Raw genomic sequence first — 25550 nt, 5'->3', positions numbered from 1 at the left:
TAAATAAAATGAGTGACAAAAAAGTGACTTTAGGATTATTCTTCAGGGGAAAAAAAAAAGGCAACATGGTGGATACCAAAAGAAAAAGTGATACGCGTCCTAATTTGAAAAGGATAGAGAGCGATTAGTGATTGAGAATGACAGAAACGAATTCATCCACAGGATGGGCTTGCATTTGTTTATTAAGAATCACACACTCGTGGATTTGTCTTATTTTGTATACGTCTATTCAACACGTGTGTTACACTTTCACAATGTCATTTCACATATTCAGCAATAACGGGACAAATTTGTCGCCAAAAATCTTTGAACAAATTTTTTTTTTTTTTTTTTTAAATGCCCAAGTCCGAATTGGCGAACCATTTTCACTGGAGATTTCAAGTTAGTATTTTTTCCTTTAGGTTAATTTCACAAATAATTTTTAAAGTTTGATCTTAATCGTATTTTAATTCCTAACTTTTAAAACGTCTCATAATCGTTCACTGAGATTTTATTTTGTTTCAGTTTCGGTCATTTTGTTAGCTAAACGTTAAATATTTGATGTAAAAATTAGAGATCAAAACTGAAAACATTTAAAATTTAGAGACTAAAACAATACAAAAACTAAAACTTAATTTCCACAAATAGTCCCTAAGACTTAGTTGTTTTCAATTTTAGTATTTAATTTACACATATTTCATTAAATAGTTAACAGAATGACTAAAACTGAAACATGATAAAATCTCAGAGACTAACGCAAAGGAATTGGATTTTCCATTACTAACGCAAAGGAGGGTTTGAAAGCCGGTCAAACATATTACCAGACTGGCGAGCTAAAAATAATGTACACAAGACCAAAAGTTAAGTTGCATTGTTTTTTATGCCTATTTGATGCTTGGGGATCTTAATAATGTGGTCCTTGTATTGGACGTTTCGTTCGTGTATTTAGAATCATGATTCAGAACTATTATCAATTTACGTGTATTTTTTATGAGAGAAAATAATGTAGCGAACTACGAATCATAATTCGAATCATAGCACGAATTCACCAACCAAACGCAAACTCAAAATAGGGACTTTTTTTAGTAGCCCCGCAAAAAAAAAAAAAAGGGATTACGGGTAGGTTTTATTTTATTTTTTATTGTTTTATTTTATTTTATTTTTGCTTCATCCCAAGTGTTATTAATTTCAAAGTGAAATAGTTATACTCGTTGATGTGAAACTCAATAGTCAACTTATGGGGAATAAGAATGTATCGCAAAAATATAATTACATGCCCTTTAAGGATTCTAATTAAAGCGATTGTCAGTATTGTTAATTTCTAGCTTATGATTGAAATAGGCCTTTTTTAGGATGTTGTTATACAGTACAGAGTTCACTTTGATCTACGGTCACTAATAATAAACCGTCCCGTGTTTTTAACAGCCATCTAGTTTACATCTAAGGTTACTTTCTACAAATCAAACACAATCTTTTAAGGTAATTTAGCACCTAAACTTGCCAGATTTGCTATGGTACAAGTTTCTCCTCACATGTTTATCTTAAATCGGACAGCTGAGAATACGTTTATTTTTTGTTAATAGTTGATACATAAAGATTTATCTACTAATTTGTCAGGACAAAAGGGAAAAACATGTGTCATGTGACCAAAAAGTCCTTGATCACATGCTATGTAGGATTAAAAAAAATTGTATGTTTTTTGAATATATTAAGCTCCGTTCATTTTACCAGTAAAAAACTCTCAGAAACAGTCACATATAACTTTTTTACTACAGTAAAAATCTCTCACATAAAGTCACATCTCAACTCGAATTAAAAACTCGAATCAGCGAACTAAACGGGTCATTAATATTACAGTTAAAAAGACGTTTCAATTCATACTCCACAGTAAAAAAATTTTTTTTTTTTTTGAACGGTAACATGCAACTTGTATTAAATGTACGATAATGTGAAAAATTTAGCGTACACTAGACTTGCATAAAATACAAGTGTAAGGAATTCAGTTGAAGGAAAAAAAAAAAAAAAAATACCGTCCAATCGGCAACATATACCGCAAAAAAAATACCACTAATTCCTAATGCATAAGGACGTACGGCTAGTTCAAAATTTCAATGCTCATCTAAAATTTTTGACTTTGAAAGACCCGTTTAAAAATAATGGGGGCTAATCAATCAATCATCATTCCAATCATTTTTTCTTTTCACAGGGAATCGTTTCAATCCTTATCTTTCTACTTTTGGAATCACGTCAAAAAACGACCCGCCAATAATAAATCAATAATTTTGCAATCAGGTGAGGCCATATTTGTTCGGCCAGCTGTAAGCTATGGCTCCCTCTCCATTGGCTCAAATAATTGAAAAATACAACCGAACCCCAGTTTGTACTTTTATGTGAAATGATTAAGGATGTGAGATTAAGCGGCTCGGTCCAGGTGCAGAAGATGGAAAAGTCGGAACTTCTCACTTCTCTTCTTATCGGTGCACAATGATTTAAATAATTACACTACTGTTTGATTGACGACGACGACGATGATGATGATTATGTTTTTTCTATCTTTTTCTTTTTAATCATCAGCCCGTCAATAGCCCCCTCATGATTCATTTTTAACTGAATTCGCGGAAGCGTGATTTTAGCACTTTGAGGAATTAGGCAATTTATGGATCACGATGATGAAACAAGGTTCCAAACTTCATCTCCTGAATGAACTGACTCATGACGTGATATATGTAATAGAGAAAGTTTTGGAGGAAAAAAACTGTAGAGTACAAGTCTTCTGCACGTCTTGTCTACTTTTCTCGCTTTTTGTACCTTATTTTGCCGACTGCAACTAGTTCGAACTATTCCCGCTTCAAGATTATCATCTTTTCAGCAGCCAAAACTAGTAGTTGCTACTTTAATTTTGGTTTAAGAGATAATCACCATTGATTAATGTGTAATTTCTCGCTATTATTTTCTTTCATCGCCGCTGTAAGTATAGTATGAATGAAAATTGAACTCCTTGTAATGACGTCATCGGCTCATATATTACACTAATGATCATTTATGCAATCTTAATTCTTAAATTGACTGTTATGTTCTTGAAAAAATGTCACGTGCATTGCACTCGCGAGTGTCGCAAGTGCACCGCCTGGACCATTCGTCCTCGTGAGTCTCGCTGTCGAACCAAGAAACCATCGTCGCAAATACGCACTCAAGAGTGCCTTCGTGTGATGTTTGTGCCTTTTCAATTATCTTGAATTTATGGCACGTTATATTCCTATTTGTTTTACTAAGGAGTATGTTTTGCATGCGTACGTTTTAAATTTTGAAAAATCAATGTCCGAGAAATTTGTCCAATAGTAACAAATGGAGCCTCCACAGGTTGACATCCAATCCAACCTAGTAGTAAGCAATCCGCCAAAAGTAACCAAAATATTCCTTGGTGAATAGGGCGAAAACTTGAACTACGTACATACATATTTTTAAAAAAAAAGATAAAGTCAACAGACATATAAAAATTGGTGCTATTACGGCTACACCTCCCGTTTTGTCAGGTATACTACGAAGAATGGCATGGATCGGTAGGAAATACCATTCCGGCACAATATGAGGCTTATGTATTTAGAGTAATGATTTATGTAACCTTAGTTCTTAAATAATTATTACATTCTTGAAAAATGTTATTTACACTCACGAGTGTCGCAAGTCCATCATCTGGGACCCATAAACACTTAAATGACCGTTCCTCGCCGTTGAACTTATAAAAACCATTGACCGAGATCTGCCCTTCTGGGTCCCTTTATTGACTATTTGGTTTTTTTTTTTTTTTTTTTTTTTTTTTTTTTTTTTTTTTTTTTCAGCTATCTTGAATATATGGCTTGTATTATTTGTATTTGCTGTATGAAGAATCCTTTTTTTGCAACTTCTCAAGCCATAAAAGAAGGGGTCATAATGGAAGACAAAGGGAATTAAAAGTGTTATGCTGCACTAAATTTTTTATTTATGATAATCTATCAAAGTTTATGAGCATCACTTTTTCGTTTTCTAGAGAAGGAGGTCTGATGAAGTGCTATAATGTTCTATTACCTTATCAAAACAAGTGAAATGACTACTAATGACTAATGAGCCATATTTAGGGGGGAAGTAAATGAATTATCCCTCTAGAGCCAATGAAAATTCTTCCGTACACGTACCTTTTATTGTATATTTTATCTTTCCCAAACTCTCTTTTACAAATGATTAGCTTAATGAAGTGGAAGGAAAATTTTAGTAACTACTAAAAAGAATTTGGTTCATGGATGCCCAAATTCAAGGCCAAGACAGTTTTTTTTTATTAACCCACTTGCAAGAAGGAATCGGATCTTTGTTTTTCAAAGGCGCTATATGTACAGTTGACTCCAATTAGCGTAACGATCAGTTGTCGTTTTAAGAATCTTAATCACAAAATGTATATTGAAAGAACATTTTTCTTTTTTTTTTTGTTGTTTGGGGGGGTACTGGCCTTGCAAATTGTAATTGACTAAAGAAAAGCATATTGATTTTGACTTGTGAATTAACATGTATGGTAACCTTTCCCTTACACGAAGCACTTTTATGTCATTTTTCGAACTTCCAAACTCGTGTTACTTATAAGTAAGCAGTACTAAAGGGCGTGAAATTCTTGTTTATTGGTTTAGATGCAGAGTTTTGTTTTCAGTGCGCCTTTCATTGAAATGGTGAAATACCCTGCCAACAAATGAATGAGAGACAAACTATGTGTTTGGTTGGTGGATTCGTGTCATAGTTCGGATCATAATCCGTGACTCGCTACAGTGTCTTCTTTAACAAAAAATACACGTAAGTCGAGAATGATTCTGAATCTATGAATCAAACGTCGTGAAAATTTTTGAAACAGAACAATAACATAATTAAAAGAGAAAGCCCAATATGTTTTCCTTTTTCTTAAAGGAAAAAAAAAAAGCAAAAAGAAGTCATATTCTAATGCAAATTGTTATAAGAACTCATCCAACACAGAAATACCAAAAACCACTGAACTAAAGAACCTTTTTTTTTTCTGCCCATCCCTTTCTTGACCCTTCCATGTTGATGGACAGTCCGGAAATTCTTTTAAGAACAATTTATAAAAGAGCGCGAACAGAGGCCTCACAGGACCATAAATATATCATCAAGCTATATAAAACAAAGAAATCAAACCTTTTTTTTTCCCCCCCCAAAAGGAATAATTGTATTTATACTCTTCCCTTTCGTAGTTGACCGTAAAAAACTGTGACCCCCATTTCTTCTTGCCCCCACTTTTTTTTTTTTTTGACAAATGACAACGAAAGTGATCTCCACACCACTCGACACATTTAGCATTTCGCTTATAAATACTTCACTTCACCATGCTATTTGTGTGTATGCAGCTTCCTGAACTTTTCTTTCTTTTAAACAAAAATACACTTTGTTTGCTTCTCATTTATATGACCCTTTCGTATCCTAGTTTTCATCAATAAAAGGCAACTTATAAAGAGTACGGCACTTGCTGTCTAGAGCAGAACATCTTAAAAACAAACTCTTTCAGTTTGCCGCGTCCAACAAATCTTTATACACTAACAAGGTGAGTGTGTACTAACTTTATAACTTGAATAACTGAGTTCTCGGTGGGCTTTAAAAAAAAAAAAAAAAAGTGCGTGTATTTACCGTTATGTTTATCACCCGGTCACCTTGTTCGTTTTTGGAGAAATGACCTAATTTACCTTTTTATCATTTAATACAGGTTACTTCAACATGATGTCAATTTGCAAACAACTTCAACCGACCGTACATATCCCGCCATGTGGGCTGAACCTAGAAGCCTTCAACTCCCGGCGTCAGACGAACAAAGTGGTAATCGTAATGGGAGCGACGGGGACCGGAAAGTCGAGGCTTTCGGTCGACCTGGCGACCCGTTTCCATGCGGAGATCGTTAACTCGGACAAAATGCAAGTCTACGAAGGCTTGGAAATCACGACGAACAAGATCACCAAGGAAGAGCAGTGCGGCGTGCCGCACCATTTGCTTGGGGCGGTGCAGAACCCGAATGCGGATTTCAGCGCCGACGACTTCTCCGACGCGGCCTCGATCGCGATCGAGTCGATCGTCGACCACGGCAGGCTCCCGATCATCGCGGGAGGCTCCAACTCTTACATCGAACACCTGGTGGACGTCCTGGACTACAGCTTCAGAGCAAAGTACGAGTGCTGCTTCCTCTGGGTGGACGTTTCGATGCCGGTACTCCACCCGTACGTTTCGAAACGCGTCGACGAAATGGTCCGAAACGGGATGGTGGAGGAAGTGAGAAAAATGTTCGATCCGAACGCGAGCTATTCCAAGGGGATCAGGAGGGCGATCGGGGTACCGGAATTTGACAGGTATTTCAGAGACGAAAAGCTCTACGACGAGAAAACTAGGGCTAGGGTTTTGCAAGAAGCCATTAACGAGATCAAGGACAACACTTGTAAGCTGGCGTGTCGACAATTGGGGAAAATCCACCGCCTCAGGAACAGGGATGGATGGACCCTACACCGCCTTGACGCGACGGAGGTTTACCGAAGGCGGGGGAATGAGGCGGAGCAGGCGTGGAAGAGACACGTGGCGGCGCCCAGCGCCGCCATAGTCGATGAATTTCTAAGGAGTTTTGCGCCGGCGGTGAAACGTCACGCCATGAGAGTGCCGGCGATGGCTGCAGCTGCGTCTCATTAGACAAACAAACCTTAATGCGTTTGGACAGTAAAAACTCGAATTAAAAACTCGGAAGGACTCTAAATTTTTGGTATCAAAGCCTATTTATTATGTACTTTTTCTTTTTTTAATGTAAAATAATAACTGACCATTTGTGGAGATATCTTTTTGTCTCTATTTTTTTTCTTCTTAAATTTAAAATAAGGGTCTTTTTCCTTTTTCTTCTCTCGAGAAATAAGGGTCTTTTTTCATATATCATGTCTTTCGTGATTAGCAGCCATATTTCCAAATCAAATAATAGTAAAAATTTTATTTGGTGGATGAATAGAATGTAGAGTGAGGAAAGTGCTAATTTTTTAATTGGTGGATATGTTATAACGGGTGAATTTAAGAGAATTTGTTAATTAATTACGAATTTTTATGGTGCAAGATTTACTATTCATTAATATCTTTTTAATTAATATATTTTTTAGCGGGAGAGTATTAATTAAATGTAAAGGGTAAAAGTCTAAGACTCATATATTTTAAAAAGTATTTGTTTACCTTTCTCTTATAATAAGCATAACTAACTAACTTTATAGTAACTGACAAAATAATGATTAGACGGAAAAGTTTAGCCAGTTAAAAATTCTTGTATTACATGGTATTATTATAAGCAAATCAATGATTAGCTTCTATAAGAAAATAAATAAAACACAAATTGATAATTAGAGGAGAAAGTTTGGCCAGTTAGAAGTCCTTGGAATGCATGAGATTATTGCAAGCATAGCTAACTTTACATTGACCAACAAATTAACGATCAATTATTATAGAAAAAAAAAAATTGAACAGGTTAAACTGCACGTGCACTATTTCTTCAGATCACTGTTATTTTAATTTCCTTCTTTGTACTTTTGTCACTTGATATATTATTAAAGACTTAATTCCAACTCCAATCATTAGAAGTATTTTTACTGTTAGAGTCAATGCGCTCTTTAACAAACAATACAAACGAGCGCTCTTTAACAAACAATATAAAAGAATGCTCTTTTGTTATACACACACATCCACACATATATATATATATATATATATATCAACGAATTTTCAATATATATACGTATATTATTAATGGGATATTGGACTTTCCCGGAACTTAATGTAATTTAATAAATTATTTTTAAAATTTTTGAATTTTGACAAATAACATTTTAAATTACTCAACTCATAACAATGCGACCTCAAAATGATGTTACCATTCAAATTGGTGACGGGATATGGGAATTTATCCGCCGAAACTAAAAAAAAATAGTAGGCAATTTTCCAAATCACAAAAAGTTTAAATGATAAAGTGCCAAAAAGTAAGGCGCACACGAATCTTTCGTCACCATTCTAAATAATGTTGTTAGTTTGGGTTAAATTGTAATCACTTGACAAGTTTAAGGTGCATGAGAAAATTTATTGAAGTACAAAAGACAAGGCCGATAATGTTAGGGTTATTCTTTTTATAACTCAAGTCACAATTTAAATTCTATTTTTACAGTGTTTTCTTTTATAAAAAATTTAAAATTAATTTTTTTATTACAGTATATTTTTCTCACATACATAACTCAAGTTCTCAACAATACAAGCAGCGAAATGCAATAACAATTTGAAAAGTAAAAATAGTCAACAACTATTAGACCACTAATGTTTGCAACAAGTACATAAATGCTTGCAATAACTAAGGCCCCGTTCATTTCGTCGATTCGAATTTAAAATTTGAGTTTTATTACAGTAAAAAGCTCTTAGAAACAGTCACATCTAACTTTTTTGCTACAGTAAAAAACTCTCACATAAAATCACATCTCAACTCGAATTAGCGAACTAAACGGGTCCTAAATGTTTTCTATCATTGATACTACTACTGTTTTGACAACTACTAAATATTGTTAATTGATAACTAACTGTATTGTTCAAAAGTTGGGTCAATTTAAATATCTTAAATCATCCAATCAAATAGATGGACGTATCAAGCATTGGATCCACATATAAAAAAGAAAATAAGTAGAGCAAAAACAAGGAAGTGGATTCAATTTTTTGAGGAAGATATGTCTCTAGAATCAATTTGTCATTGTCAACAGACTTGATATTGGATGTCACTTATAGAATGACAGCTAAAGTCTTTTTTGATTCTATAACCAAACTGATTCGTATATTTTACTTGAAAGGTGAAAGAAGATATACATCATAAACATTACCAGAAAACAAATAAAATACAAAATTTACGAATAGCATAAATTTTACCGTGTGTACTCAGCGTGCACACATTCATGCACAGGGACCCACCGCAATCCATCTTCAAATACAGTCTAATTAGAAAACTAAATTAAATTAAAATGTGTATCGGATTCTGTTAATTTTTCATTTTAAGATGATCTAAGAATCATAAACGTACAATTACTGATAAAATAGGAAGCTTCTCTTCTTTTAACACGAGAAATTATGTTAAAAGACTTTCATTTGTCATAATAAGATGTAAACCAAATTGCAGTTGAAATACAAAAACTCGAATTTCAGGAAGAAGGAAAAAAAAAAAAACAAAGAAAACCACCAAATGACACTCGTTAATGATTTAGTTCATAGACAACATATAGCTAGTAATCATTTGCATCATGGTGAAAGCAAATTCAATAAAACAAAATAAAATAAAATCACCAACTGAATATAATAATTAGCTAGCAGCTGCTGAAACTCCAACGTGAATTTACTTTTGGGATTCTTTGAATAAGCCTCGTTCACTTCGCGGATTCGAGTTTTCAATTCGAGTTGAGATGTGACATTTTCTGAGAGCTTTTCACTGTAGTAGAAAAAGTTAGATGTGACATTTTTTGATAGCTTTTTACTGTAAAAACTTATAACTGAAAACTCGAATCGATGAAATAAACAGTGCTTATTTAGTGGATTCCTCGGTCCACCATGGAGTTTCTCACGAGCTAGCTCTTAGGTGGGTAGCTTTAGTTAAGTGGGATTAGCTTAATTTAATTAATTTATTATTATTATTATTTGTAAATGGTTCTCTTCTCTATTGTCTTGTCTGCTTTGAGCAAGTGCAATTGTGGAGCTGATCTTATGGTCTATTTTTCTTTTTCCCCATAAAAGAGGAATAATTAAATAAATAGAGGAGCAAAATAAAAGGAGATACGCATCACACTTGATAGAGAGAGATGAGATGTATGCAACTTTGGTACAGCAAAAAGGTTAAATGCCCATTCCCCTGGTCCATGTTATTCACTATGATCCAATTAGAAAATTTCCATACAAAATCCTTATTCGGAGGAAGGAGAGAGAGAGAGAGAAAAAAAGAACAAAAATTAGGAAATAATTAGTTGTAAAATGAGTATTTACACTCATGATAAAATAATTTTTAGTAAATGATCAATTTTGTATATTTATTTATTTTTTCAAAAAAATTAATTAAATTTAAGGTTAATAAACTATTAAGAAGGATTTTTTTTTTTTTCTTCAAATTGAAGTGTTTGAAAGTATATTTACTTTATCCAAAAGCTAGAAGATCAAAAATCCGCACTCAAAGCTCAAGCTAACCACACTATTTTTTTTTCGCCGGTTTTTTCACTGGTGTTGAAAGGTCCTGCTCTTTTTGATGTTTTAATATTCTAGTTTGTATAATTTTTTAATCCTTTGTTTACAAAAACTATTACCCTAATTAATTTGTGTTTTGTATTTTTTTTTAGTGTTCGGCTATTTTTTTTGCTCGTATAATTTGTTTATGGTTTTTGTGTGTGTGTGTGGCGGCCTTGATGCCATAAATTTCTTGATACCGGTTAATTAGATTTTTAATCGATTGTACATAATTTTTTAGGACCTATTTAGTTTATGCGTTTAAATCAATGATTCTGATTCATTAGCAGGAATTTTGTGAGAGAGCTATTAGTGAAATTTTTTTGAATTATTTATTTATGATAAAAAAACACTATAGAAAAATCAGAATCATGAATTTAAATACATTTGCTAAACGAGTCTTAAAAAATTGAGTGCGCGATTAAATTTTATTAGTTTTTTTTTTTTTTTTTTTTTGAACTCTTCTATTTGTAGAGCTCTATAGTCTATACCTATTATTTCTTGTTGAACGTTTTATTTGAGTTTACTAATAAGACCAGGTGACTATTTGCGTCGTGTGTCTTGTAACATGATGTTCGGAGTGATATTTGATTTTCCTCAAAATTAAAAAAATAAAATAAAAATAAACTCAAGCAAGCGTGCGGGTTTTCGTCGTACGGAGTTCAGGACTTCCGTAAGTAGGACCCATGCAATTATTTTGTGGAACACGGGCCCAGCTATCCATAAGTGGCTTAGGGGATTTTTAACAGCCCACGAGTGCGCAGTTGTGCTTTTTGTCGTTTCTTGCCGAAAAAGAAAAGGAAAAAGGGGAAACCAAGAGAGAGTGCGCGGAATAAGTCGCAAAAAATATGATATCCAATCCAATATTCCCTACATCCTAAAAGATTATTAAAAGATTATATGCTTATGGTCCACAAACAAATAAAGGGCAAAAAAATAAATTCATTTGTCATTTAAGCAGAAATAAAGGTCGTGTTTTGAATTGATCTAATTTTTATTTTTTACGTTTTTTGAGAAATAAAAAATGAAAACGTTTTCAAAACAGCGTTTGGCGCAATAAAGACAAAAAATGAAATGAAAACGATTTTTTAGTTTAGTATAAAATGAGAAAGAAATGAAAAATGACTTTTATACCTCGTTCATTTCACCGATTCGAGTTTTCAATTTTAAGTTTTTACAGTAAAAAGCTCTCATAAAATATCACATCTAACTTTTTTTGTTACAGTAAAAAGTTCTCAGAAAATGTCACATCTCAGCTCAAATTAAAAACTCGAATCCGCAAAGTGAACAGGCATTTAGTCATTTTTCATTTTTTATTTTTATCTTCTCCTCTCTCGAGTAGAGAGAGAAAGAGACATTAATGAGTTTTTTTTTACACTGAAAATAATCTATTGATAAAACTACCAAACGCATTTTAAAAAATGATTACTGTCTGAGATTGGAAACGTTTTCATTTTTTATTTTTATCTTCTCCTCTCTCGAGTAGAGAGAGAAAGAGACATTAATGAGTTTTTTTTTACACTGAAAATAATCTATTGATAAAACTACCAAACGCATTTTAAAAAATGATTACTGTCTGAGATTGGAAACGTTTTCATTTTTTATTTTTATCTTCTCCTCTCTCGAGTAGAGAGAGAAAGAGACATTAATGAGTTTTTTTTTACACTGAAAATAATCTATTGATAAAACTACCAAACGCATTTTAAAAAATGATTACTGTCTGAGATTGGAAACGTTTTCATTTTTTATTTTTATCTTCTCCTCTCTCGAGTAGAGAGAGAAAGAGACATTAATGAGTTTTTTTTTACACTGAAAATAATCTATTGATAAAACTACCAAACGCATTTTAAAAAATGATTACTGTCTGAGATTGGAAACGTTTTCATTTTTATTTCCATACAAAAAATAAAATTATTTTGAAACGAGTTCCAAACGCGCCTAAAATCATATATCTTTTGCCTTCTCTTTTTAGTTTATTTTTTTATTTTCTTGGTAAGGAAATCAAGGTATGTTTTTTTGTACTTTATAATTCATATGCAAACAAAAGAAAAATATAAAAATTAAGGTATATTTTGTTTTCATAATAAAGAAAAATATTTTGTAAAATAAAGAGAATGAAAAATGGTTGTAGTATCCTTGAAAAAAAGGATGTATCCATTACACAAAGAATGCTTTTTTTAATAAATTGCTCAACTTATTCCCAGAATGTATAGACATAAATTTTTATTATTTATTTTTAATTAATACTCATTTAATTAATATAATTATTTAACTAAACGTGATATTAATTCAAAATAAAAAATATAAATATAAATTTATACATTTTAATGAGTATTTATTTATATTTATTTAATTCTATAATCGTTATGATATAAAATGCGAAGAATAAGGTGTTGGGGGAAATGAGAAGGTGGAAAGGAGTTGACGCGAACTTACCAACTTGATATCTATCCGTATTATTCTTTCCGAAAAGTTACGATACATATTTCCAAAGATATATGATAAGAAGTATAAACACGTATATATAGGAATATATCTATGTACATGCCAATTAGTCACAATCATTTTAAAAAATAGTCACAGTCTTTCGTTTTCAATTTTGCTTTTTTTTTTTTTTTTTGCTTTTTTCTTCCCCCCTTTTATCAATTGTCGGATTGTACAACAAGGTAACAAATGTCATATTTTGATTTGGGGATTTTCTTACGGAATAAATAGTCATAACATCTTTTTTTCCCCCTAAAAGAAAAAGAAAAAAAAAAAAGAAAATAGTCATAACATTCACTTAGGATAACATTAGTCCTTGGAAGCAAATAATAATCCTACGATGGCATGCATGTAAAATATTCTCTTTATTGTGTTAATTTTTTATCCCTCCAATAGATTATCTTTTCATTCTCAAAATATAATGAGTAATTCTATTCACACACTGCTATTTACTCTTCACACTCCTTTTTAATTATAATTTTTTATTAAAAAATTCTCAAATGTAAAATGACAAAAAAAATGATTACAATAGACTTAATAACACAATTAAATTTTATTATAAAAATAATGATATTTTATTTTTTTTCCCTTCACACACCCCACATGTCATATTCTCAAATTATGAACAATTGTTATTTTGAAATGTATGATAAAACTTTAATTTTTGCCATTCAATAACTATGTTAAATTTTCTTGGCTATTTGTTATACGGTGATTATTCTTTTGCCTTTTCTTTCCTTTCATTTTGTGTTAATTTTGTTTTTCTAATTAGTTCATTTTTGAAAGGACAAATCATTTTGTTTTATTTTACTTTTCGTTTCTCATAAAGTAGAATTGATTTTCTTTCTCATTTTATTCCTTTTTATGCTTATTATACTCGTTTATTTATTTTTCATTCTTTTTCCATTTTGTATTCTTAATCATACATCAATAATATAATAAATTTGTTATTGTATTTTTTATTTATCGAATTGTATATTGCTTTCTATTTTGTATTTTTGAGTGTCTTTTATGTTTTTTAAAAAATTATTGTAATAAATTTTCTTCTGGTACAAAAAAGGCGTTATGTCTAAAGCTTCAACAAAAAAAAAGAGAAATATAGAAATGATAATATTAAAATAAAATAATGGGTGTGAAAAGAATGAAATGATTAATAATTAATAATCCTATACAAATAGTTTAGGGTAATTTTGAAATAATAAGAGTGTGTATAAAGTAAATTCAACCATTTTAAAATTATGTGGGATGTGTGTTTAAATTGAAGATGTGAAGAGTAAAAAAAAAAGGTGTGTGAATAGAACCACTCAAATATAATTAGTATTTAAAAAGTTTTCTTTGTGAACAGTCTCTCATGTAGTCCCACAACCACGATGAATTGTTAGGACTCTTATTCAAATACTCTCTTTAGTCAAACAGAGAAAGCAATATTATTTAACAAAAAAATGACAATTAAAGGTCAAATCTTTCTAGAAGTGCAACTCTTTTTTGTTTCCCGTTTCGTTTTTGCAAATTCTGTGACATACTGAAAAATTGCTCCCAAAACCCTCTTTGGGGTCTTGTTTTCGTAGCAAACAGATGGATGGTTTAATCTGAAAGTGGAATTGAACATGAGAATTTGTCGCTGCAACAAACCCGGTTTTATTTGGTAAGCTCAAAATTATTAGAACTACATCAAGAAAGTTAAACTTGTACAGCTGGTAAACTAGACTCGGAACATTACAATCAAGAATAGATATCAGGCGCTGACATAACCATATAATCCATGATCAAATTCCCCAAAACCAGACACACAAACAGACAGAGCAAACACACATAATAAAAGTAACACACACATATTAAATCCTACGCTTATTAACTAACCATGACATAATAATAATAATGATAATTGATAATTGATAATCTTTGTAATTCTTATTTCCGTATGACCCTTCCTCCGCAGCTGTAAGTGACATTGCAGGTATCGCCGACAATGAGGGAGTACTCATGGACAGGCCTAGAGAGGAAGTCCGGCAAGTGGACCAACATTTCGCAAACGCAGTCGGTGTCTATCTCATACAGCCACCGGCAGCAGTCGTCCTCCTCCTGCGTGCCCTGGTGGCGGTGATGGTGGCGGTGATGCCCGTGCCCGTGCCCACGCCTCCCGCGGTGGTGGTGCGCATCCAAGGAGGGCGTGGAGGGCGCCGGGGGCGGTAACGGGCTGTAGGGTATCAGTGAGCAGGCGTAGTTCGCCAGCGCGTATTGGGACGCGCAGACCGGTCGGGGAGTTACCCCTGATGCCGGCCCGTTGAGGATCCCCTCGCTCTTCGGCACGAGGAGGAGGAAGAGGAAGAGGAGGAAAAATGAGAGGAATGTTGACGTAAGACTGCGTTCGGCTCTCTCCATGTGATCGAGTGTTTTGTTGCTTGTGTGTGATATATCACTTGCTAAAAATAATGCATGCAAAGGTGTGGAGAAGAGGAATAGGCTTTTAGTGTGTTCGGAGATTAGGCTTGTTTCAATTTATATAGAAAGCTATAATTCATGAACTGAAATTAATAAATGAAGAAAAAGGAATTACAAAGAGGGTGAGTTTCAGGTTCTGAATGGTTGAGTTTTCTCATTCGTCTTGTGTGATGGACTTGGTTAGGTGACTTGTGGATTCTCATCTTAAAATATTGTGGGGGTTGAACTTCGATTGATCAAACTTGCCCCTACTAAATGCAACGGAAAACAATAATACACCAACATTTCTGCATGGAGGAGGAAAAAATATTGACTTGTGCTGTTTCATAGGGACGGTGTTAAATTGGCCAATTCACCAACATTTCTTTTTTCCTTTTTAATTATTTTCAAACTATGAATGACACCATCAGTGTGAAAATTGCCCGTGTTTCTAACTGATGAACTCAAAATTTTGAGGTCTCTTTCACCTCTACAAGTACCAGACAATCAAGACGAGGCTGATATTAGACAGTGAATAACTTATCCAGCTGAGTTTTTGTACTCCATAGTTTCCTGACTAAAAATTGTGAAGCTGCATTTTGCCAAGCGTCAATGCTGAAACACACTGACATAGTCATTACAAACACACAGTTAATTTATCCGCCGGAACTTGAGCCCAGAACTCAACACATTGAAATAAACTCACAATCACTAAACACGAGCTCAATCGGCTAAAAAATAAAATAAAAGAAATGAATACATTAAATTTCGAAAAAGAATACATTATGCATTGCTGTCTACAAATTTTATAGAACTAAGAGACCTCTTGGACATGGTCATCAAGTATGAAGTGTGAACCATCTGATGCTCTCTCATGTTTAAAGAAGTGTAAATTCAAGAGTCTCAAAGCGATATGTAAATCTGATGCTGTTATGCTCTAGATATAGTATTTCCAACTCTCTTCGGCCTTAATCTATCCCTTAGTCTGCCATATTCTAACAACACATGGTCAGGAATTCAAACTTCAAAGGAGTATCTGATATTCAAAGTTCTCCAATACAGCGCAGGCTTCTTGTAAGCGAACAAACCAGAGCATGGCCATGATGCTTCTCTGAATATCACCGATAGTTTCACATTCGGAACCTATAAAAAATCCAACCAGAAATGCGTCCAAATATGAGCCTAAGAACATTAAATTAAAAGGTATGACCTTGGGCGTAATTCAGTTCACTGTAATGAGATTTGTGATGATGAGGTAAAAGCATGTCAATGAAGGAGACAAGTCATATAAAAACCCACTTGTTTTTACTTTCAACTCCCAAATAATGCCCAAGAAGATCAACAACACTGCAAAAATTGAACAATGGAAAGAGACTTACCAATGAATCAAGTTCAACAATCAACTTCTGAAAATTTCTTATAGAGCATGAAGCTTTAATCTAGTAACAGTCACTAGCATGTTTCATCTCACAATGTAGATTTATCATATTGTCAATAACACATTTATCTCACATCATATTCATTCGTGAAATTCCCCTTTCATGGTCAACATTTTTTCTTCTTGTTGATGCAAATCTTCTTCTACTCATCATTCCTTACAGCCACCATTTCCATGTCGTCTTCATCAGTCTCCTCCCTCTGCAATTTCAACTGCTCGTCTCTCTCTCGCCAACCTTCCGCCAAAAGCTCTCCAAACTTATCCTTTATCTCGAGCAGCGGATCGCGGTCCACCAACTGATCATCCTCGTAAGCTTCCCTCAGCACCGCCGTCTTAATCCCGCCTTTCAACGAAATGTAGAAAATCCCTGAATGCCTCGTGAACACATTCGAGAAAGCATTCGAAAATCGGTACTCCTCCCCGAACTTGCCAAGAAGCGGAACTGGAACCCTCTTAAGCAGGGACAAAGACAACAACTCGTGGAAGACCCCGACGCTTCTCTTCTCCATCTCCGGCGACGCCTGATCCAAATGCGAGACATCCTCATACGGCGAAATGTAATCAAGCTCCAACCAATCCCTAACCCATTCCCTCATTTCCTTCTTCAAAAAATACCCGGTTGGGAGCTTGTAATGGAAATTAGGCCTGACCTGGATTCCGGTCAACTTCGGTTCCTCTTCTGCTCTTCTCTCAATCACCGATTTCGCAAACTCCGGATTCCACGAAACCAATTCCAAGAACGCATTCCCTTCATCAGGGCACCCAATTAACCTAAAATACTTCGAATATCTCGGCACCAAATTGACCAAAAAATCGTTTGGGAACCCAAATTCCCTCTTCACATTAACCAATTTCTCAGCACTGAGCACCTTATCCTTAGACATCATCAACAATTTACACAATTTCGATACAATCAAAGGCTCATTATCCTTAACTATCCTTCTCTCTTCCTCCAGAAACTGTTTAAGCCGATCGCTGACGCGAAGAAACTTAACGGATTGGGACTTGGGTTTGATCCTATCATAGTAAACATCGAACAAGCTAGGATTTTGGTTAAGAAAGGTTCTGACCCTGATGTTGAGGCGCAATCTCTCGCGCCGTTTTTCTAAGTACCGAAGTGGGATCACTTGGCCCGGTTCGTTGAGGACCTCTTTCACGACCCGGGCACATATTTTGTACCGTTTGTCGTTCTCTATGGCCTTGTCTAGCTTCCGGTCCTTTCGCCAGGCCACTTTCAGGCTTGAAATCGGTTTCGTTTGAAGGTTGTGGTGTGGAGAAGTGAAAATGGATGTAAGATCGTGCAAAGACGAAGAAATAGTTCGTGTTTTGAGAGGCATACCTGAAGAACGAGCTATGGAGTTTGTTCCGCACAGTTTTTGAGTTTCGGAGAACGGCGGAGGAGAGGAAGAAGGAAGGAACAGTGTTTGTCAGTGTTCAGGGACCAGGGTTTTAGCGGCGGCGAAGTTTATGGGCCGCATTTTCTGGAGGCCCGTATTTGAAATATTTGGGTTCTCTCGTGAGATTATTTTCTCCATGCGCTTATTCGCCCAAATTCAAAAAAAAAAAAAAAATTAAAGTAAGTTACAATTTTATTTAAATTTATATTTTTTTTTATAAAATTTGAGTTTAAATTTAAATTTAAATTTGAGTTTGTAGTTAAAATTTGAGATTAAATTTTCTATTTAACTTGAGTTTCTAAACTTAAACTTAAATTAATAAATAATATTTTTTTATTCTTAAATAATTATAAACAAACGAAAATTGTAATAAACGTCATATTTTTTAAACTAAATTAAGTAAATAACGTTATTTGAACTAAATAACAATTTATCCTTTTAAATATTTCATTTACAACACGTAAAAAAGATTTATGTGGTAAAATATCTTTATTTATATGACATTTTTTTTTATCAATCGTAAAATGAAAATTTACGTATAAATTTGTTTTATTAATCGTAAATGAAATATTTACGCGACAAACTACTATTTACTTTAAATAATTTTAAAATTTACTATTTATTTAATTTAGTTTTATAAATATGTTATTTACTACATTCTTCCTTACACAAAAGGCCAATTATTAAGGAGAAATGTACGTGATTTATAATAATTTTGTATGATTTATATCATTTTAAATAAATAATTGAGTGTAATTATAGTCTATCTATTATTCATTTAAATAATTTGAATATTCAATTTGTGGTTATTAATAGTACATTATTCTGAATGTACTTTTTTTTTTCTAAGTGAGTAGTTATGAATTTATATAATAGGTAGTTATGAATTTGTATAACTCAATAAGACAAAAAGACAAAAATATCATTAAAGGTTATTTTTATAGATATGCGTGCGAATCACAACTTATAGTATTCTTTTATTTCATCCCTGCACAATAGACATTTATTTATTAACTCTATTTTCTTTGTGAAATTATACTAGATATGCCCTTCGTTAAAATACTTCTACATCGTATAGTTTCTTTTTGCTCAGTCTAAATCGTATAGTTTAAAATGAATAATTTACCTTAAATATGTTATATATCATAAAATATTTTAAAATGTGTTATTTATCATATATACTTTCAGGAAAAATTTATTTAACTCTTCATATTTTTTAATTAATTAATAATAAACGTTCAGCGTAATATAATAAATAAATTTTTTACTTGTAATTTATTTGTTTGCAGCATATCTATATATTTTTTTTCTTTTTGAGAAATTGTAATAATCGTTATGACAAATAAATAAATAATTGAACTTTATTGTTAATGAAAAAAAACACTGTACTTGGTTAATAAGTTTCAAGTATGATATCTCTCATTAATATAACCAATGAATATGATATTTTTATATTTATTAACCTTTTAATCAGTAAATATAATGTTTATTCATGTTTACTAATTAATTTTAGTTAATAGGTGTGATATTTATCTAATGAAATATTTATATTTAAAAGCTGATCATTTTCGTATATCAATCCCCCTCCACCCCAAATGAGTTCCAAAGTTTGTAGAATTTGGTACAATAGAATCATCTAAGTTTACAATTAAGGGAAATGTACATAAAAAAATTTAGGGAGAAATAGGGAAATAGGCTAAGATTTAAGATGAATTAAAATTAATAGGCCAATAGTTTACATAAGTTAATAAATAGACTAAATTACTATTTTCGTCCATAATTTATTTGGTTATGAACCATAACTTGACAAGTTATTGTCCATAAATCACAATTTTTGTCCATAACTTGTCTGGCTATGAACCATAACTTGACAAGTTTATCCATAACTTATTTGGTTATGAACCATAACTTGACAAATTATGGCCTATTAATTTCTGTAATTAAAAGTTGGCCTATATACTTCCTTAAGCTTTTCATATTGGCATATTTTCTACTATTTCTGAAAATTTTATGATAATACTGTTGAAGCAAACATGTTAAACTATTATGAAATCAAGAAATTTATACCTTTTGCGGGAGAGATGGGAACAAATAGATTACCCCTCTTAGATCCCGTTTATTTCATCGATTCGAATTTAAAATTTGAGTTTTATCACAGTAAAAAACTCTAAAAAATAATCACATTTAATTTTTTACTATAATAAAAAACTATCAAATAGAATTACATCTAAACTCTAAATTAAAAACTCAAATCAATGATTTAAACAGTCCTTAATCAACAGTTCTGGACATAATTCGAATGAGGAAAAAAAAAAAAGTTCATGCCAGGATATCGTGGCCCATGTGTCCACCATAACGGAAAGAAACAAAAATTTGGGCCTTTTTTTCTCACCAAGCATTTCTTGTTTGGGCTTTAATTAGCATTTAGTGTTTGTACGTTCATGCCAATTTAGGGGAAAAAAATGGTATTCATTGTTTGTACGTTGCCATGTTTGGTAGAGGGATTCGTTCCCTGATTCGAATCATGATTCGTGATTTGTTATAGTATTTTTTCTTATAAAAAATTCACATAAATTGAAAATGATTCGAATAACATAGTTTGAATTCTCCAACCAAACGTCTCTATAAATAAGTCTTCAGACTTCAACCATAAAAAAAAAAAAAAAATTTAAGTATTAGATTTGAACTATCTAGAGAAATATAAACTAATTTTGCTTAAGCAACTTCCCTCATGCTTCACGTTATACTACTATTAGATTTAATTTTCTTACCTAATGCGTATTATTCAATTTAAGGGGACCGAGATATGAATTGCTTTCCTTTTTTTCCTTCATAGCATTTAAAGAAAGTTTTCTTACCTAACACGTGTTATTCAATTTAATGGTGCTCTAAAAAAAATTAGGCAATCATGACAAATACATTTTAAAAGTACATGAGTCAAGATTTATATTATTTACTCTTGATTCATAACTTTTTTAATTAAATAATTACATTAACAGGTCCAGACTCATACATTATGAAGTAATTCTCCATTTTTTTTTAAAATTTAATGGGCCAGAGATATGTATTGCTTTTTTTTCCCTTGATAGTATTTAAAGAAAACTTAATTGACATGTGTTTGGTATGAAGATTCGTGCCATAGTTCAAATTATAGTTCGTGACTTGTTATAATATATTTTTTTTAAAAAATACACGTAAATTAAGAATAATTTTAAATCATAATTCTAAATCCGTAGACCAAACGTCTACATATAGACCTCTCACCTCTTACCTAATAGATATTATTTAATAAATGGGACAGAGATATGGCTCTTTTCCTTTCATTTCTTTTTCTTCATAAATATGTATTCAAATAAAACTTGCTCTAATTATCAATTTAAATAAAGTGACAAAAATGACTCACCATTAATACAACAAATAAGGGTCCATTTAGTTTATTCATTTAAGTTAAAATGTGATTTTATATGAGAATTTTTTACTGAAGTAAAAAAATTAAATATAATTATTTATGAAAATTTTTTAACGTAAATCAATAAAATGAACGAACCTATGTAAGTATTTAAATTGGGCGACACGTATTTTGGGAGAATGCAATATATTATTTATTGAAAAAGAAAAAGAAAAATGAGTACGATAGAGAGTGGAAATAGTGTGCTTCCCAAAATCAAATTATTCTCATACAATCAACAACAGAACTTCCACAATCTTTGACCGTAGGATTTTTGGAACTGATTAATCAAGTACCGTATAAACGGACACGATGGTTTCAGCTGTCAAATGCGACGTAGACAAAACAATCTTTCTTATCCAAAAAAAAGAAAAAAGAAAAAAGAAAACAGTCTCTTTTGCTTCTCTTTTTCTCCTCTCTGAAACTCTGCTTCTTCTGTGCGTATACTGTTACCGAAGAAAGAAGAAGACGAAGAAGAAGAAAAAGTTAAATGCGAAATTCGATGGTGTTATTGCTCAATGCCCTAACCCTAGCTCGGACCATGACGGTCTCGACGAGCGACCTGGTTTTCGAGGCCGAGGACATCGAGTTCGGCCAGCCATGGTGGTTCGTCTTCGCCGGCGTATCGTGCCTGCTCGTCCTCTTCGCCGGGATTATGTCGGGGCTAACCCTAGGGTTGATGTCGCTCAATCTCGTCGAGCTCGAGATTCTCCAGCGTAGTGGAACCTCCACCGAGAAAAAACAAGCCGGTCCGTGAATTCCTATGGAAATTCTTCTCGTTATCAAATGGATTAATCGGATGATTTGATCAAATTAATGGAATAAAATTGGTAATTTGCATTGTAATCAAGCTCCATATAAATAATTTGCGGTCATTTTGATTGAGGTTTTGTCCATATGTGCAGCTACGATTTTACCTGTTGTGCAAAAACAGCACCAGCTTTTGGTTACCTTGCTTCTTTGCAATGCTTGTGCCATGGAGGTAAATTATTGATTGAACTTTGAAGCGCTTCTCCTTTATTTACTTTTATATAGGTTTCGTAGTGTGATTTTGCTTTGTCTATTTAAAGATAAAAAGAAAAAGAAAAATAAAAGATCTTGACTTCAGTTCCAATTTTGGAATTTATAGCTGTTAAATCATAATCATGGTAAGCTGTAATCCGCCTGGAATGGATTTTATAGAATTTATTCTTAAACAAGAAGACAAGATGTACTTTGTGCAATGGTTTTAATCAACAAATAAACTTTAAGCATCGTTTGGTAACAAGCGTACTAACAAATGATGAATAGTGAGTGAAATAAAATGTTTTCTTTTTTTATTGCAAGGATGTGCAAAGATGTACTGTTCTTGGTTATGAATATTATAAATTCATTAACGTGAAACCCAGTGGAGAACAAAACGATTTTAGTTAGTACCCTTTATGTTGTCTCAACTTTCAATCAATGCATTTTAATAAGGGAAAAAACTGAATGGGGGAAGCACTAGGATTAAAACAAATAATTCATGGTTTTCTTTGGAAGTACTGGAAAAACTTTACATACCTTTGCTTGTGGCAACTCAATTGATTAGCTTATTACTCTTGCAGAAGAAGAAGCATATAAAAATGCACTATAGTTTTCCATCTTCTTACTTTTGATTCTGCAGGCACTTCCTATATATCTTGATAAAATCTTTCATCCATTTGTTGCTGTTTTGCTGTCCGTAACCTTCGTTCTAGCATTTGGAGAGGTAGTGTTTGGCCAACTTTGAATGCTCTACGTCTAAGAATTCTAGGCTTGAAAGAGACTAACTTATTCCCTATTGAATTGCGGCAGATAATTCCACAAGCTATATGCTCAAGATACGGGCTCGCAGTTGGTGCGAATTTTGTGTGGCTTGTCCGTATTCTGATGATCATCTGTTATCCAATTTCTTACCCTATTGGAAAGGTAGTATTTCAGTAGTGAATCTTATATTTTGTTTAGGGAACTTTAGTGTATAGCACCTTTTATCGCATATGATGGCAACTACTGGTAGATACCATAATCTTTTCATGTTCTTATCTTAATGAGATTAGCTAATGCAGTCCAGTGTAGTCCGTAACTCTTCCATTTGTTGTGAGCCGTTCAAATTCTTTCTTTAAGAAAGAAATAGTTTTATTTGGACTACAAAAAATGTAAGAAACACGGAATAACTTGGTCGTAATCCGTATCAAAGATGAGATCAAGATCTAGTAAACTTCACTGGAAACTGCCTATCATAAGTTGATTCCTTCATGTATTATGTATCAAGCACATCTTGATGTCAAAATGGTTTTAGGTTCTGGATGCTGTACTTGGACATAATGAGGTTTTATTCAGGCGAGCTCAGTTGAAAGCCCTTGTCTCCATCCATAGCCAAGAGGTAACCGTTCTCATTTGGAAATCAGTACGTGTGCCACTACTTCTTCTTGTCCTGGAACTCATAATAGTTCTACCTTTTTTGAACAAGAACCATAAACATGAAAAGATACTGCCACCCCATCAGTCTGCAGTGTATATATATATATATATATATATATATATATATATATTTGGATTGGGGAACTATCTCTTGGTTATTTTTTTGTAATTTGCTCATCCTGTTGCTTTAGGCTGGTAAAGGTGGTGAACTCACACATGACGAGACAACAATAATCAGTGGTGCTCTGGATTTAACCGAAAAGGTAGCATTCCTATGTATATGTATATGCATATGTATTTTGTGAATTTTCATCAGCAACTGTGGTACACTAATATGTCCTGCTAAGATGAAAGTAGGCATTACATAGAGAAACCATAAATGGTCTTTGAGCTGGAGATCTGCTTTTGATAAAAGGAAATACTTACTCTACACATAGCATAAGACATGACTGCTTTATGGCATACTTACTTGTCACATTGTCTTTATTCTATATAACATGGTCGAACTACTCAAGCTTCTTGATGTGTGCAGACTGCGGAGGAGGCTATGACACCTATTGAATCAACATTTTCCCTAGACGTCAGTTCCAAATTGGACTGGTGAGTTGAAGTTCAGAATAATATTCAACTTTTATCCATTGTTTTCATATGTATGGATGGCGTCTTTTACAGCATCACTTGCTGAGGTCACTTCAGGACTGAAAATACCTTTCCACTTGTTTTCTGCTATCCTCTGGGAGATTCATTAATATGGGATGTACAATGTCTTATAAATTACAATGCAGGGAAGCAATTGGAAAAATTCTTGCAAGAGGGCATAGTCGTGTTCCTGTCTTTTCTGGAAATCCGAAAAACATTATTGGCCTTCTGCTGGTAGGTGCATAGCTACAAACTTTTTCAGATTTTTTTTTTTTTTTTTCCTTTATAAGTTAAAGCCAACTATTGTTCTTCAGCTGATTGCAAAATTTGTTACCTATTATGTACGATTCTTTTTGTCTGGTGTCCAGGTGAAAAGTCTTCTCACAGTGCGGGCAGAAACAGAGACTCCAGTAAGTGCTGTTTCCATTCGGAGAATGCCTAGGTGTGCATTTTTCTCCCCTATTGCTCATATTTTTCCTTGTTCCGAAGAATGAAATTCTCACGCTTGGATATTCCAGGGTCCCAGCAGATATGCCTTTGTATGATATCCTGAACGAGTTTCAGAAAGGAAGCAGTCATATGGCAGCAGTAGTGAAGATCAAAGGAAAGAGCAAGATCCCCCAGCCTGCCCTTGATGGAGAAAAGTGCGAGGAAGACACATTCACTAATGCAAAGTCCCAGTTAACTACCCCCTTGCTTACAAAGCATGATGACAAATCAGGAAGTATTGTCATTGATGTTGAGAAAGCTTCGAGGCCTTTGACAAACATGCAAACCCTTCAACAAAATGGTGTCACAACCAATGGCTTCCCATATTCTTCAGAGGATATTGAAGATGGGGAAGTTATCGGAATAATCACCCTGGAGGATGTTTTCGAAGAACTTCTGCAAGTAATCACTCCTTCCACAGCAACCACCACATGCTTCTACCACTTTGCCCTGTCTTCCAACTTGAATTAACTAAGAACTTTTTTATTTTCGTATTCATATTATGTGTTTGCATAAATCCCACATTGTTTCCTTGCATATACGTGTTACTTGTTCA

At 33.2% G+C, this 25550-nt stretch overlaps 4 protein-coding genes across 4 annotated transcripts in view; 2 read left to right on the top strand and 2 right to left on the bottom strand.

The window, feature by feature from the left end:
* Nucleotides 1-5219: 5219 nt before the first annotated feature.
* Nucleotides 5220-6800, top strand: LOC21407760 (adenylate isopentenyltransferase 5, chloroplastic). Its single transcript, XM_010092075.2, has 2 exons — nucleotides 5220-5554; nucleotides 5714-6800. The coding sequence occupies exon 2, from the start codon at nucleotides 5725-5727 to the stop codon at nucleotides 6676-6678; it is 954 nt and encodes a 317-aa protein (XP_010090377.1). The 5' UTR covers nucleotides 5220-5554; nucleotides 5714-5724; the 3' UTR covers nucleotides 6679-6800.
* A 7852-nt stretch (nucleotides 6801-14652) lies between these two features.
* On the bottom strand, nucleotides 14653-15123 carry LOC21407759. The gene has a single exon (XM_010092074.1). The coding sequence runs from the start codon at nucleotides 15121-15123 to the stop codon at nucleotides 14653-14655; it is 471 nt and encodes a 156-aa protein (XP_010090376.1).
* Nucleotides 15124-15738: 615 nt separating this feature from the next.
* LOC21407758 (protein WHAT'S THIS FACTOR 1 homolog) lies at nucleotides 15739-18045 on the bottom strand. The gene is made up of 2 exons (XM_024161624.1): nucleotides 16542-18045; nucleotides 15739-16305 (listed from the first exon to the last, which is right to left on the bottom strand). Exon 1 carries the CDS (start codon nucleotides 17935-17937, stop codon nucleotides 16744-16746), a length of 1194 nt encoding a protein of 397 aa, XP_024017392.1. The 5' UTR covers nucleotides 17938-18045; the 3' UTR covers nucleotides 15739-16305; nucleotides 16542-16743.
* A 3834-nt stretch (nucleotides 18046-21879) lies between these two features.
* The window catches only part of LOC21407757 (DUF21 domain-containing protein At4g14240), a 4734-nt gene continuing 1063 nt past the window's right edge, over nucleotides 21880-25550 (top strand). Inside the window, exons 1-10 of the mRNA XM_024161575.1 lie at nucleotides 21880-22194; nucleotides 22351-22427; nucleotides 23091-23174; nucleotides 23261-23374; nucleotides 23745-23828; nucleotides 24058-24129; nucleotides 24399-24466; nucleotides 24652-24739; nucleotides 24874-24947; nucleotides 25024-25396. Coding sequence (XP_024017343.1) covers nucleotides 21936-22194; nucleotides 22351-22427; nucleotides 23091-23174; nucleotides 23261-23374; nucleotides 23745-23828; nucleotides 24058-24129; nucleotides 24399-24466; nucleotides 24652-24739; nucleotides 24874-24947; nucleotides 25024-25396 — 1293 coding nt within the window. The 5' untranslated portion in view covers nucleotides 21880-21935. The remainder of the gene's footprint in view (nucleotides 22195-22350; nucleotides 22428-23090; nucleotides 23175-23260; nucleotides 23375-23744; nucleotides 23829-24057; nucleotides 24130-24398; nucleotides 24467-24651; nucleotides 24740-24873; nucleotides 24948-25023; nucleotides 25397-25550) is intronic.

The sequence above is a fragment of the Morus notabilis genome, unplaced genomic scaffold, assembly GCF_000414095.1.
Source record: "Morus notabilis unplaced genomic scaffold, ASM41409v2 Scaffold137, whole genome shotgun sequence".
In the NCBI taxonomy this organism is placed as follows: Eukaryota; Viridiplantae; Streptophyta; class Magnoliopsida; order Rosales; family Moraceae; genus Morus; species Morus notabilis.
This window is presented reverse-complemented; position numbering and strand designations above follow the sequence as displayed.

What these genes read in the sequence shown, in the direction of transcription:
- LOC21407760 (XM_010092075.2), top strand. Translation starts at nt 5,725, where the DNA reads ATGATGTCAATTTGCAAACAACTTCAACCGACCGTACATATCCCGCCA.
- LOC21407759 (XM_010092074.1), bottom strand. Translation starts at nt 15,123, where the DNA reads ATGGAGAGAGCCGAACGCAGTCTTACGTCAACATTCCTCTCATTTTTC.
- LOC21407758 (XM_024161624.1), bottom strand. Translation starts at nt 17,937, where the DNA reads ATGCCTCTCAAAACACGAACTATTTCTTCGTCTTTGCACGATCTTACA.